This window comes from Onthophagus taurus, chromosome 3, assembly GCF_036711975.1.
Source record: "Onthophagus taurus isolate NC chromosome 3, IU_Otau_3.0, whole genome shotgun sequence".
Taxonomy (NCBI): Eukaryota; Metazoa; Arthropoda; class Insecta; order Coleoptera; family Scarabaeidae; genus Onthophagus; species Onthophagus taurus.
Window position 1 is genome coordinate 6,640,527 of NC_091968.1, and position 14,080 is coordinate 6,654,606.

Consider the following 14,080-nt stretch of genomic DNA (forward strand, 5'->3'; position numbering starts at 1 on the left):
CGTCTGTGTTGTATATTAGAGCTTTAGTTTTGTTTTCTAATATGTTGAGCCAACTTTTTTTTAGTGTATTATTTGTTTATGAAGTATTTAAAAACGTTTTAATAATAAGATTTACATAATAAGTTACGGTTGAATTGAATTAATTTTTTTATACCATCATTATAATCGTAAACCACTTGTAGATTGTGTTCGAAAACGTTAATACGATTCAGCAAGACCACAACGTGCCGGTTGAAACCGCGTGCGGTTTATCCTGCCTCCCCAGCCAAGAACCTCCTATTGAATTAAGGACAATTCCGAACAATTAATAGTTGTAATGAGTCCAAAGGCATGCGTCTGACAGTTAATCTCTCTTCTGGTCAATACCGCAATGCGAGCGTGCACGTGGCAACGGTATACAAATTTAAGATTTTCCAAATTAATTTAAACCGCCAATTAATACGAATTTAAAGTAAAAAAAAGATAAAATTTATTGTTTTTTCGTTAACGTTACGTTTATAACTTACATAACTTATACATGGCACGCATTAACCGTGTTTAAACTGACTTTCACCTACGATTTCGAATGTATCGTCCTTGTTGACGGACGTTTCGGATAAATTGACGCTGCAATAAAAGAACCGGAAGTTGATAAAGAAATTATTATCGAATACTGAAAGCTGATGTTGTGACCAATTCGTGATTGGGCTTTATTATAGAAATTTAGCCGTACTAGAAACCAAAACGTTTAAGTCTTAAATGGTTTCTTATAATAAGTAACAAAGAATTATGACACCATAAAAATATCCTATAAAGTTTTTTGTTACCTGTGAATGATTCTTTTATTATCTTTGTTTATTAACAAAATTAGTAAAAAAAAGTTTTTTAACCTCAAACTTTCGATTTATACAGTTATCATCAATTTTTACATAACTACATTCATGTCGTGCATGCAAACCAGGAATAACATAAAATATGTAGACCGTAACACATAAAGAGAAGTAATAGGCGTTACATCATCTCGGTATTTTTTCTTGGTATGTGTAACATTTCGTTTAAAGTCTAAAGCTTCTCGTTCGCCTAAGTAAATAGTTGATTTTCTGTATAAATTCCAATTAAGATTCTTTGCAATTTCGAAAGTGTTTGGTTTTAATTTTAATCGTGCTACCGCATCAATTTGAAAGAATCCGATTACAATTATTTCTCGTGTTAACATAATGTTGTAAGAATTAATCCTTGAATATGGAAACTATGTGTATTAATGATGTTGTTTCACACGCGTTTTAAACAAAAAAATTAATAATAACGGGTATAGGAGTAAAAGGGAAACCGTTAGTTTTAACGAAAAGTAAAAACGTTAAAAAAACTACCAAGTTTCTCCACCTGACCTTGTTGGAATTTCAAATAACATGTGAAATTGTTATTCGTTGTTGAATACTTCTTTGGCAAGGTACGATGGTGATAAAATCAAAGAAAGCTAAACGTTGAAATCGAAGAAAAGGTAATTATATTAGTAATAAAACATTTGAGGTGATTTAATTGCAAATTAATCGCTAATTACAGCACCATTTAGTTCTGCTAATAATAATATTAGTTTACCTGTTTATTATAATTAATATCCGGGATTTAAATTCGAAATACATTAATAACTAGAATAATGAGAAACAATTTGTTACAAGGTAATAAACCGACAAAGCGAAGGGTAATTAACAAAAGCGTTAAGAAATGTGTGTTACTCTGTGTGCAACCTAATTGCCGAAATTGCGGTGTTGTTAAGGTCAAGTTTTAAGAGTACAATGTTAGAGATTGTGTCAAAACAGAAATATGAACTCATTGTTGTCTTGTAAACAAAAACTTTCATTTCTTGTGTTGTATTTTTTCGCGAGCGAGACAATAACCCTATTAACCCAATGGACAATTCAATTCATATTTCGAAATTCCGTGAAATTACATGGATTAATTTGGGGAAACGTTTTTGATTCACTTCCCATTTTATAAAACTTTCGATTTAAAACTGTGTGGATAAATCATAAAGTTTTAGGTGTTTTTACAGCGAGTTGTAATTGAAATAATTGTTAATTTGATTTCAACATTCAGTTCTGTATCAATTTATCTATAAATTAATAATCTTTCAATTAGGTTGATGTCGGTTTTTTAATTAGGAATTAAAGTTGCTAAGATCTAGCAAGTTATTAACTGGATGAGGAATTTTTTTGTATTTAAAAAGAGCATCGTGCCAGAAAATTGTTTTCAGGATGCAGACACTTTTCATATTAACGAACATTCAGGTTTAGCCGTACATCTCTTAAGACGGCTAAACCTGAATGTTTTTAGTTTTAGATCTAATGTTAGTTCTAATGATAGTGTTACTTCTAGTTTTGTTTGTTATTCAGTGTTAGATTGTTGTATATTTTTCATTTGACTAACACTAAAACTAACACTCGACTTAGAACTAGCGCTATCGAGTGCTTAATAATGTTACCTAATACTGTCACTAGAACTAACACTCGACCTAGAACTAGAATCATTCAGGTTTAACCGCACGTCTCAAAAGACGGCTAAACCCGAATGCTTCTAGTTTTAGGTCTAGTGTTAGTTCTAGTTTTGATTCAATGAAAATATGCGATATGGTGATATCTAGTGCTGACTAGCGCTACCTAGAACTAACACTATTCCTAGAACTAGAACCATTCTGGATTAGACGTGCGTCTCGTAAAACGCTGAAACTCGAATGTTATGATTTATATGATATTGTTTTGTTAATGTGAGATTGGTTGTAACCTAGGAGCTTCAATTAATATCATATCTCCGCAAAATTAGTTGATATATTAAAACGCCGAGGTCGCTTGCGGGCGAGGCGCTACAATTTGTAACATTTTATACCACCTCAGCCGAGATAAAGCTCGGCTAAACCTAAAACGATGATTATATGATATTGTTTTATTAATGTGAGGTTGCTTGTAACCTAGGAGCTTCAATTAATATCATATCTCCACAAAATTAGTTGATATATTAAAGCGCCGAGGTCGTTTGCGGGCGAGGCGGTACAATTTATAACGTATTACATCATCTCAGCCGAAATGAACCTCGGTTAGATGTAAAACGATTTATATGACATTGTTTTGTTAAGATGAGGTTGCTTAAAATCTACTCGCTTCAATTAATACTATATCCCCGTTAAATTAGTTAATATATTAAAGCGCCGAGGCCGTTTGCGGACGAGGCGCTACAATTTGTAACATTTTATACCACTTCAGCCGAGATAAAGCTCTGGTAAACCTAAAACGATAGTTATATGATATTGTTTTATTAATGTGAGGTTGCCTGTAACCTAGGAGCTTCAATTAATATCATATCTCCGACAAATTAGTTGATATACTAAAGCGCCGAGGTCGTTTGCGGGCGAGGCGGTACAATTTATAACGTATTACATCATCTCAGCCGAAATGAACCTCGGTTAAATGTAAAACGATTTATATGATATTGTTTTGTTAAGATGAGGTTGTTTAAAATCTACTTGTTTCAATTAATACTACAGTGTGTCTCTAAAGTAACGGATATAGGTTATAAAATCATTATAAGCGGTTTATGAAAGAAACCCTGAAAGCGGTCTAAAAATTTAAATTTTTTTGCTACTTTTTTTTCAAATGGCAATCCCCCATTTTTATTACGGAGTATGAAAGAGAATTCTTTACTCTAGTACAGTTAATATTAATATTGGTTACATAAGAAAATTTTCGAAAAAAATTACTTTAAAGTTTAATTACTTCAAATTGGTTTGACATAAAAAATAGCAGTAGCCATGAATATCAATCGGTTTAATTATACAGTGCGCGACAAAATTATGGAACATATTCAATAAATTGATAACAAATTTTTTTTGCAAAAATGCCGAAACGGGTCAATTTTGGTTAATCATAACACACATTATGACACCATATTCACTTCCTGATAATCATTTTTTTATGAGTTATGACGTCATCGACATTTTTTTTAAATGGCACCATATGCATTTGTTTACAGAATCTGAAAGGATATTTTTTTTCTGCGACCAACGATGTAAATATCGATATGGGTTACATAAGGAAAATTTTGAGAAAATTAGCTTTAAAGGTACAAGTTTTATTTCTTTTTGTGAACGTAAAAATAGCCTTACACATGGGTAACCATGGAAACGCTTTGTTTGGTTTTAATAATGTCTATTCAAAAACGTCAAAATTAGTTTAGTGAGTGTTTAATTGAATTGAAACAATTTTTATAGCGATTAATTCGTGTATTTTTGGATTGTTTTCTGTGTTGTAATTGTTTGTTTGCATTTTTTTTTTCTGTTTTATGTTGTTTAGTTTTGTATTAGTTATTTTACAAATTTTATTTTTTTTTCGAACAAAAATATAGTATTACCCTTGCGTAACCATGTACGTTGTCATGGTTCTTTAATTTTTTATTCTCTATTAAAAAACACTAATAATTTAAGTTTTAATGTGCAACATTTTAAGTTTTAATATTTAAAGTTATTTAATGTCCGTAGAATATGAATTATGTTATAAAAAAGAAATAAATTCTGATTCTAATCATTTAATCAATTGTTCGAAATGCCCTCCACCCACTTCTTGACAATAAGCAAACCTATTCATACATTCTTTTAAAGTATTATAAATAAATTGCGGACTAATATTACGAATTTCAGCGCTAATACAATTTTTTAATGCGTCTACATTGAGTGGTTTCTCAGCGTACACTTTTGATTTTAGATAACCCCATAGAAAAAAATCAAGGGGTGTAAGATCTGGGGATCTGGGGGGCCATTCTATCGGCCCCCGTCTGCCAATCCACCGCTCAGGGAAACTATTATTCAGAAATTCGCGAACAGGATGTGCAAAGTGCGGAGGTGCACCATCCTGCTGAAACCAAATATTGTCGTCCAGTAAGTTGGGGTTATTATTATTTGGGAATGCTTCTAAAAGGACAGGCATCAGTTCATTCCTCAAAAACTCCAGATATCGTTGACCTGTCAGAATTTGTTCAAAGAAGAAAGGGCCAATGATTTTATTGTGAATTATGCCTGCCCATACATTCACTTTTTGAGGGTATGTACCTCGCTTATCCAATGAGGATTTTCGTTACTCCAGTATCTGCAATTTTGTCGGTTTACTGTGCCATTCAGGCAAAATGTAGCTTCATCCGAAAATAAAACGTTGTAAATAAAGAGTGGATTACGGTCACATCGATTCTGCATAATTTCACAGAATTCCATGCGGCGATCTGTGTCATCTTCATTGAGTTCTTGCACTAACTGCACTTTGTAGGGATGGTACCTCTCTGCTCGTAGCACACGTAGTACAGATCGCTGAGAAACTTGATGATCCGTTGCAATTTGTCTCGAATTACTATGGGGATCATCTTCAACAGCTAACAAAATATTAAGTTTCACATTTTCGTTGATTTTAGGACGCCCAGCATGTGCAATGTGCTTAACATGTCCAGTTTCTCTAAATTTCTTGTCAATTTTGCTAACTGTTGATCTACTAATAACTCTGTCAGGGTACTTTGCATTAAACAAATTGCATACCTCTTGTTGTGTTCGGGTTTTATCTCCACATCCAATAAGAATTAAAATTTCTATGCGTTGGGTTTCACTTAAATGAGCCATAATTATTTTAAAATAAATACGTAACAACAAATGCTCAAAAATAAAAACAAAACAGTAACAAATATTGAACAAAACTGGACTAATGAACACAGAACACGGCAAAAAATAACAACAAATAACAATCTCAATCAGAATATAACGCAAAATAACTAATACAAAACTAAACAATATAAAACAGAAAAAAAATACAAACAAACAATTACAACACAGAAAACAATGCAAAAATACAGGAATTAATCGCTATAAAAATTGTTTCAATTCAATTAAACACTCACAAAACTAATTTTGACGTTTTTGAATAGACATTATTAAAACCAAACAAAGCGTTTCCGTGGTTACCCATGGGTAATGCTATTTTTACGTTCAGAAAAAAAAATAAAATTTGTACCTTTAAAGCTAATTTTCTCAAAATTTTCCTTATGTAACCCATATCGATATTTACATCGTTAGTCGCAGAGAAATATATACTTTCAGATTTTGTAAAGAAATGCATATGGTGCCATTTAAAAAAATTGTCGATGACGTCATAACTCATAAAAAAATGATTATCAGGAAGTGAGTATGGTGTCATAATGTGTGTTATGATTAAAGACCGGATTTATAGAAAATATGCCTATGCTTAAAAATTAAGGCATGGAAAATCTGATTAGAAATCTATACGAATCAGATAAAAAGGAATATAATAACACCAAGCTTTTTACGCATTTTTTGCTTTTTTTGGTTTTTTATGCCTATTATTGTTTTTCATGCCTATTTAAAGCTTTTCTTTTCATTTTTCGGCTTTTTTCCAAAATTTATTTAGTTGCGAAAAAAAAATTTGTGACGCCACTGCATATTTGTTCCCTTATCGAATTCGTGCTATGTAATTCTCCGTGTATGCTGTCTGATGTGGGATTCCCCCTATTATTGATGGAGTCTTTAATTCTTTGTCATAAGTTGTACCCGTGACAAGCCCACCGTAGAAGAATAGATTAAAAATTACAAAGAATTGAAATATGAACGCAACCGCTTGTTTTGCCAAGCGTGTTCAAAAATCGTAAGTTATTTACACTTAAAATTATAATATGTATTGACACTGCATTTGCTTTAAAGATTAAATGTGACAAGAAATACTATATAATTCAACATGTTAAAACTTCATTGCATCAGAACAAACTAAAACTAATTGAAAGTCAAATCAAGAAACAACAATCAGTCCAGCTATGCAATCTGTGCCATCAACTTCCGATTATATTGAACAATCAAAATTCATTTTTGATCTTTGCAAAACTCTGATTAAAGCAAATATTCCTATTTACAAATTAAAAAACGAACATTTCAAAACATTTTTGGAAACATATTGCTCAATGCACGTTCCTGATGAAAGCCATCTCCGCAAAAATTATATTAATTCGGTGTACAAAGAGGTTAGCTAGGAAATAAAAAATATTATCGGAAATAATTATATATGGATATGTGTAGACGAAACAACAGATGTATGTGGACGATGCGTGGCAAATTTAATACTTGGAGTGTTAATACTCCAATCTGCCTGAACTAACCTGTTAATACTTTTGCATCATAGAAATATATATATATATGTCTTTTCAAGTCTTTTCAAAATTTTACAATTTATCAAATATCAACAACGAAATCGAACTATGGAAAAAACTATGGCAAGATAAACCTGACTCAAAAGAATTAAGTGTTGTGGATGTCATAAAAGATGCCGACATTTTTTCCCTGAAACGAGAGAATCCTTTATAATTTTGGTCACTTTACCCTGCACGACATATACTGTTGAACGATCTTTTAGCAGCTTGAGGACAATAAAACCTGGCTTAGAAGCACTATCGCAGAATGTCGTCTCAATGATCTTCCCATGATGAGTGTGTATGGGAAGCATATTTTTGAAAACTTTGAGGGTTTTATTAATAATCTGGTTGACAAATTCGCGAAGAAGCCACGAAAATTATGTTTTAAATAATTTGGTGTTATTTTTCAAATTTTTGTCGTGCCCCCCCCCCCCTGGCCGACTGGCTGGCGACGCCCTTGGCTACAGCTAGTAATGCAATACAAGATTTCCAAGCTGTACTAAAAGAAGTAGAATTACAAAATAATTTGGCATTTATAAAAACCAATTATAGTTATGTAAGTGACTCTATAAAGTCGCTTGAGAAGCAGGATTTGCCTTTAGTTAATGCACTGAACAATTTCGAGACAGCACATCTATTGTACCAGGAGCACTATATTGGCCAAATAATCATAAATAAACAACGTCTTGTGCAAAAATGAAGGATTCAATACATTACAAAAAATTGCATCCATTTTAATGGGTGAAATTGTTGCTAATTTTATTATGAATTCCGCATTAATTTTAAAATACAAATATGCACCAATTACAAGTGTCGACGTAGAGAGAAGTTTTTCGGCTTATAAGAATATGTTAAGTGATAGGAGACGTTTACAATGGAACATTTAGAACATTTAATAATTAGTTGTTTTCGGGATTAGTAGTTTTTTAATAAGAAAACTAGATTTGAAAATATATTTTGAATAGTATATAACAATTTATGTTTTCTAGATTATAAGGTTTAGTAGTTTTTACAAAAATTTGTTCAGAAATGTTTATTTAGTAAAAATAAAATGTTATAACATTATTAGTCTTTATGCTTATTTTATACCTTATTTAAAAAAAAATGCTTTTTAAAGCTTTTATTATAAAAATTGAATGCCTTTTTAGGTGCCTTTTTCTGCGTTTTTGGTGCTTTTTAGTCCGGTCTCTAGTTATGATTAACCAAAATTGACCCGTTTCGGCATTTTTGCAAAAAAAAATTTGTTATCAATTTATTGAATATGTTCCATAATTTTGCCGCGCACTGTATGTAAATAAAAAATAAAATTAATAAATTTAATGAATAAATGAAAAATTTTAATTAAGTTAAGTGTTCAAATTGTGCACCATAGGCAGCTTGACAGTAACCTAAACGGTTTTTAAATTCTTTTTGACTATTCTCTAAGATATTAGGAGTTATTCGCTGAACTTCTTCCCGGATTCTGATTTTTAGTTCATCCCAAAGTATTTGGTCTAGTGGTAGAAACTTTACTCTTCAGATATCCACAAAGGAAGAAGTTCAACAGAGTCAAATCATGTGATCTTGCAGGCTATTCAATTGGCCCTCTTCTCCCAATCCATTGGTTGGGAAATAATTGATTTAAATATGCACGAACAGGAACCGCATAGTGTGGCGGCGCGCCATCTTATTGGAAGAACAATTGCCGTCGAAATCGAGTTGGATCACACTGAGAAAAATGATATGGAAAATTGAACTAAATCACTTTAGTTGTTAGACAAATAGTGATTTTTGCTAGAAAATTTATTCATTTACCTAACGTAATTTAGCTGACGTATACAATTCTAATTAGTCAAATTTATGATAGTTAATTTATCTATTTATTGAGGAGATATAACTAATTTTTAGAAAAAGAAACTACATCGTGGAAGCTGGTTGATAAGTCTAGTTGTTGAGTAGTTTAGTTACCTAAAGTAGTCTAAAGTCTGAATATTTATGTACATTTAACAATGAAATATTTTACCTAAATGGACAAATGTACTATTATTAAATACTTTATTTAATATTTTATTCATCGTTACATCGATCGTTTATAGAAAATATTTCTTAATACAAAAAAATTAGGTAAGACGTCTATATTTAAGTAATAAAGCTATCTACTACCATTAATAATAAAAATAATATTAATAATAAAAACATGTATTAATATTATATAATGAAACTAATTTGATTAGGTATTTATAAAATATATTTTTCGATCATTTATCTATCTTAAATTATCCAAATAGAATTAGTTTTTATAACTAGTAGTAGCAGTTAGCTAATTTTTGACTAAAAATTCTAGGTAATATGACTAAATTTTAGGTAGTTTTCCCACATTATTTTTTTCAGTGCAACATTATCGGGAAATCTGCCCGTTATGGAAGGAATGAGATCTGTTTGTAGAAAATCTAAATATCTTTCTCCAGTTAAGGTTCCTTCAAAAAAAAAGCAAGGGCCTAGGATAGTATGCCATACTATTCCGCAGCACACATTAATCTTTTGCGGATATTGGGTATGCGATTCTCTTGCCTAATGTGGATTTTGGGTAGCCCAATACCGACATTTTTGCCTGTTAACTTGCTCACTCAATGTAAATGTTGCCTCATCGGAAAAAATTATGTTTTTAGCGAAATCTTCGTCGTCGTTGCACAATTGTTGCAACTGCTCACAAAATTGCGATCTTCTATCAAAATCATCTTCATTGAGCTCGTGAATGAGGTTTACCTTATAGGGATGATATTTTGCGGTTTTTAATATTTTGTGAACCGTTGTTTTATTAATGGTTAAATGGTGTTCTTACCCATAACAACGTTATATTGAACCTCATCTGAAACATTTGGTCGGCTAGACTTCGAGAGATCCCGTACATGCCCAAAATTTTTAAATTTAGTGACAATGCGGCTTACCGTATTTTGGCTTATGGGTTCATGATCAGGATATGTTGTATTGAAGAGCTCTACTACTTCTTTTTGAGATCGAGTTCGATCTCCAATTCCCATCAAACACAGAATTTCTATTTTTTTCCGCTCGGTCAAATGTACCATTTTAATAAATTAAAACGAAAACAAATAAAAGTAAACAATAAAAAAAAATTAACTCAAAAATGATGTAAGAACAGTTTAAATCAGTGCTATAAGAAACAACAAGCTTTACCAAATCAGTGTTTGACACTTATAAAACTTAGAGAATTGTTTAAAATGATTGGTTACCATAGTTACTCATGGCTACTGTTATTTTTATCATGTCAAGCAAATTTGAAATAATTAAACTTTCAAATAATTTTTCCCGAAAATTTTCTTATGTAATGAATATTAATATTGACTGTGCTAGATTCAACAAAACATCCTCTTTCATATACCGCAATAAGAAAGGGATTTTTCCATAAACCGTTCATAATGATTTTATCGCCTATATCCGTTACTTTACGGACAGACTGTGTATCTCCGTTAAATTAGTTGATATATTAAAGCGTCGAGGTCGTTCGCGGGCGAGGCGCTACAATTTGTAACATTTTATATCACCTCAGCCGAGATAGAGCTCGGCTAAACCTAAAACGATGATTATATGATATTGTTTTATTAATGTGAGGTTACTTGTAACCTAGGAGCTTCAATTAATATCATATCTCCACAAAATTAGTTGACAAAATAAAGCACCGAGGTCGCTGCCGGGCGAGGCGTTACAATTTATAACGTATTACATCATCTCAGCCGAAATGAACCTCGGTTAAACGTAAAACGACTTATATGATATGGTTTTATTAAGATGAGGTTGCTTAAAATCTACTCGCTGCCATTAATACAATATCTCCATTAAATTAGTTGATATATTAAAGCGCTGAGGTCGTTCGCGGGCGAGGCGCTACAATTTGTAACATTTTATATCACCTCAGCCGAGATAGAGCTCGGCTAAACCTAAAACGATGATTATATGATATTGTTTTATTAATGTGAGGTTGCTTGTAACCTAGGAGCTTCAATTAATATCATATCTTCGCATGATTAGTCGATATATTAAAGAGCCGGGGCGAGGTGCTACAATTTATCTGTATAATCAACAGTAATCTACTATAACGTTAATTGTACGATATTGTTTTATTACTCTGGGGTTGCATATATCCTAGACACTTTTAGTACATTTGGGTTTAGTTACTAAAACCAAATGTTTCTAGTTCTAGGCCTAATGTTAGTTCTAGTTTTAGTTCAATAAAAATATGCAACATAATGATATCTAGTACTAACCAACGCTGCATAACAGTGCCACTAGTACTAACATTATGCCTAGAACTAGAAACACTCGAGTTTAGCCGTGCGTCTCTTAAGACGGCTAAAGCCGAATGTTTCTAGTTCTATGAATAGTGTTAGTTCTAGCCGTCTTTTGAGACGTACGGCTAAACTCAAATGTTTCTAGTTCTAGGCCTAGTGTTAGTTCTAGTTTTAGTTCAATAAAAATATGCAACATAATGATATCTAGTACTAACCAACGCTGCATAACAGTGCCACTAGTACTAACATTATGCCTAGAACTAGAAATACTCGAGTTTAGCCGTGCGTCTCTTAAGACGGCTAAACCCGAATGTTTCTAGTTCTATGAATAGTGTTAGTTCTACTTTTAGTGCAATAAAAATATTCAACAATCTAGCACTGACTAACAACTAATACTAGAAGTAACACTAGACCTAGAACTAGAAACATTCGGGTTTAGCCTTCTTAAGAGACGCTGGGCTAAACCCGAATGTTTCTAGTTCTAGATCTAGTGTTGGTTCTAGTTGTTATTTAGATTGTTGTATATTTTTTATTAAATTCAAACTAGAACTAGCACTAAAAGTTTTGTATTTAGCCGTACATCTTCAGCCATTCGCACAAACCGATTTTTTAAGAAAAAAGTTTTTTGGACAAGTTTTGAAATTTTTGAAATTACATAACATTTAACATTTAATTTAAAATTTAAATTGAAAGTTACATTTAAATCGAACGATGATCTCTCAGTTAAAAATGTCAACCCACATCGTTTAGTAAGAGCCATATGATGGTGTATAAAATTTTACTGCATAGGTGAAAGTTGTTGGGTCTATTCAAGTTTAAGGTTGCGCATAAATTTAAGGATATTTTTTTCTCCTTGTACAATATTTTGTTGATTGGACTATAAACCGAACGATGATGAATCAGAAATGATATTTTCACGCGTCAGTTGGCATACGGGTCTGTATTCCGAGTTTCCCCACGATTTTCCAATCACGTTTTAAACGGCGTACGTTACAAGGCGTGGTCGGAAAGTGGTAGCCGGCAACTAATCTGAAAGTAATTTCTAATTTTTTTGTTTTCTAGATCGCGTTGCAAGTTTCTGATTTTCAAGTTCATTGCCGTTTATGTTTTCCGATGGAAGTTTCTCTTCTAATCGATTATTTAAACCAATTTAAATTCATTCAAGTCGTTATAGTTAATTTCGACCATCGCCGTTTTACTTTCAAAACGTCATCCGGATCGGACCCATAGAATGGAGGCCCTTTCCATTTGGATCACGTTTTAGAATGGTCATAATGGGTCGCATTCACAGTTTGAACGAGTAAATAACGTTCCGGGGATTGTACGGTTGCATAAAAGGTAGTTTTATACAAGGCCGTAAACCCACAGTTGGTTAGTTACATAAATACGATTTTGCGTTCTCTTTTATGGTGTTCCTCAATTTTATTTAGTTTGAGTATAATTCGTCTTTTTCGTGTTATGAATCTTTATCTCGGAGTTTTGTTATGACAACCAAGAATGCGCTTCTTGGGTGGCTGTAACGTGTACCGTCCAATTCTCTTTAAAAGCAATAAAGGGGATTGCTCTCTAGCTGTTACTGTTAGAGTTCGTTTGGAAAATCGTATGTTATTCTAAATTTGTCGGGTTTTATAAAAGGTTTTTGTGTTGTTTGAGTGGAAAAATATATATTTTGAGTGATATGGTTGATTTATTAATGTCTCTTAGATTGGGATTTTAAATTGTAAAAAAAATCTTAATCGCAAAGTTTCTAATAAAAATCATATTGGTACCACGATATATTTGTAACGTATTATGCAGGTCTTGATAGCACATATTAATAATTTCCACATTAACTTCGTTGATTTCACTTTCTGTTACAATTTAAGTCTGTAATTTTTTTCTAGTAACTACTCATCTTCTTAAATCTTAAATCCAGTTCATTATAAATAATGATCATGTAAAACGATTAATATGGGCAGCAGGTGTTTAAAAACTTAACAGATGGCATATACAAAGTTTGTGTACTAAAATTTTGTAGGAGTAGATGGCTAAAAAAGATTTTTATTAAGAACTTTATCGTTTTCGTTGGCCTCTTTTGAAGGCACCTTATTTATTATTTTAAATGTAGGTATTTTTATTTTCCTAAATAAAACTTACCTAATAAAATTACACACAAGGTTAAGACATTAAATAAGTCAGTGTAACACGATCGATTCGTTTTAGTCCACATTTTGAACTCAATAACGCACTAAATAAATCACTCACTTCAACTAGTTACTCGATTCGTTACGTTTTTAATCGGGTCTCATGTTACAGACGAGTTTTATTACAACTGGTACGACATAGTTTTCTCGTTGGTGTTGGTTTTACTTCTCTGGTCGTTGGTACACTGAAGCCACATCAAGGCACCGTCCGGAAGAAGTAGTACCATGTTGAAAGCCACCAACTACCATTTGGTATTTTACTCCTACTACTTAATACATAATTTTTATGAATGTGTAAAGATGTAAATCTTATTTTGACTTAATTTAGACATACAAATTATTTCTTTTCCCATAAAATTAATGTGTTAAACATTTTCCTCTAAATCAGCATATAAAAAAATATATAAT

At 32.0% G+C, this 14,080-nt stretch overlaps 2 protein-coding genes across 2 annotated transcripts in view; one reads left to right on the forward strand and one right to left on the reverse strand.

Annotated features, from left to right (window-relative positions):
• The window catches only part of LOC111413463 (transcription factor SPT20 homolog), a 28,319-nt gene extending 14,460 nt beyond the window's left edge, over nucleotides 1-13,859 (reverse strand). The window contains exon 1 of the mRNA XM_023044449.2: nucleotides 13,626-13,859. Coding sequence (XP_022900217.2) covers nucleotides 13,626-13,698 — 73 coding nt within the window. The 5' untranslated portion in view covers nucleotides 13,699-13,859. The remainder of the gene's footprint in view (nucleotides 1-13,625) is intronic.
• The window catches only part of LOC111413462 (tudor domain-containing protein qin), a 104,689-nt gene that overhangs the window by 15,821 nt on the left and 74,788 nt on the right, over nucleotides 1-14,080 (forward strand). The gene's annotated exons all lie outside the window — the stretch shown is intronic.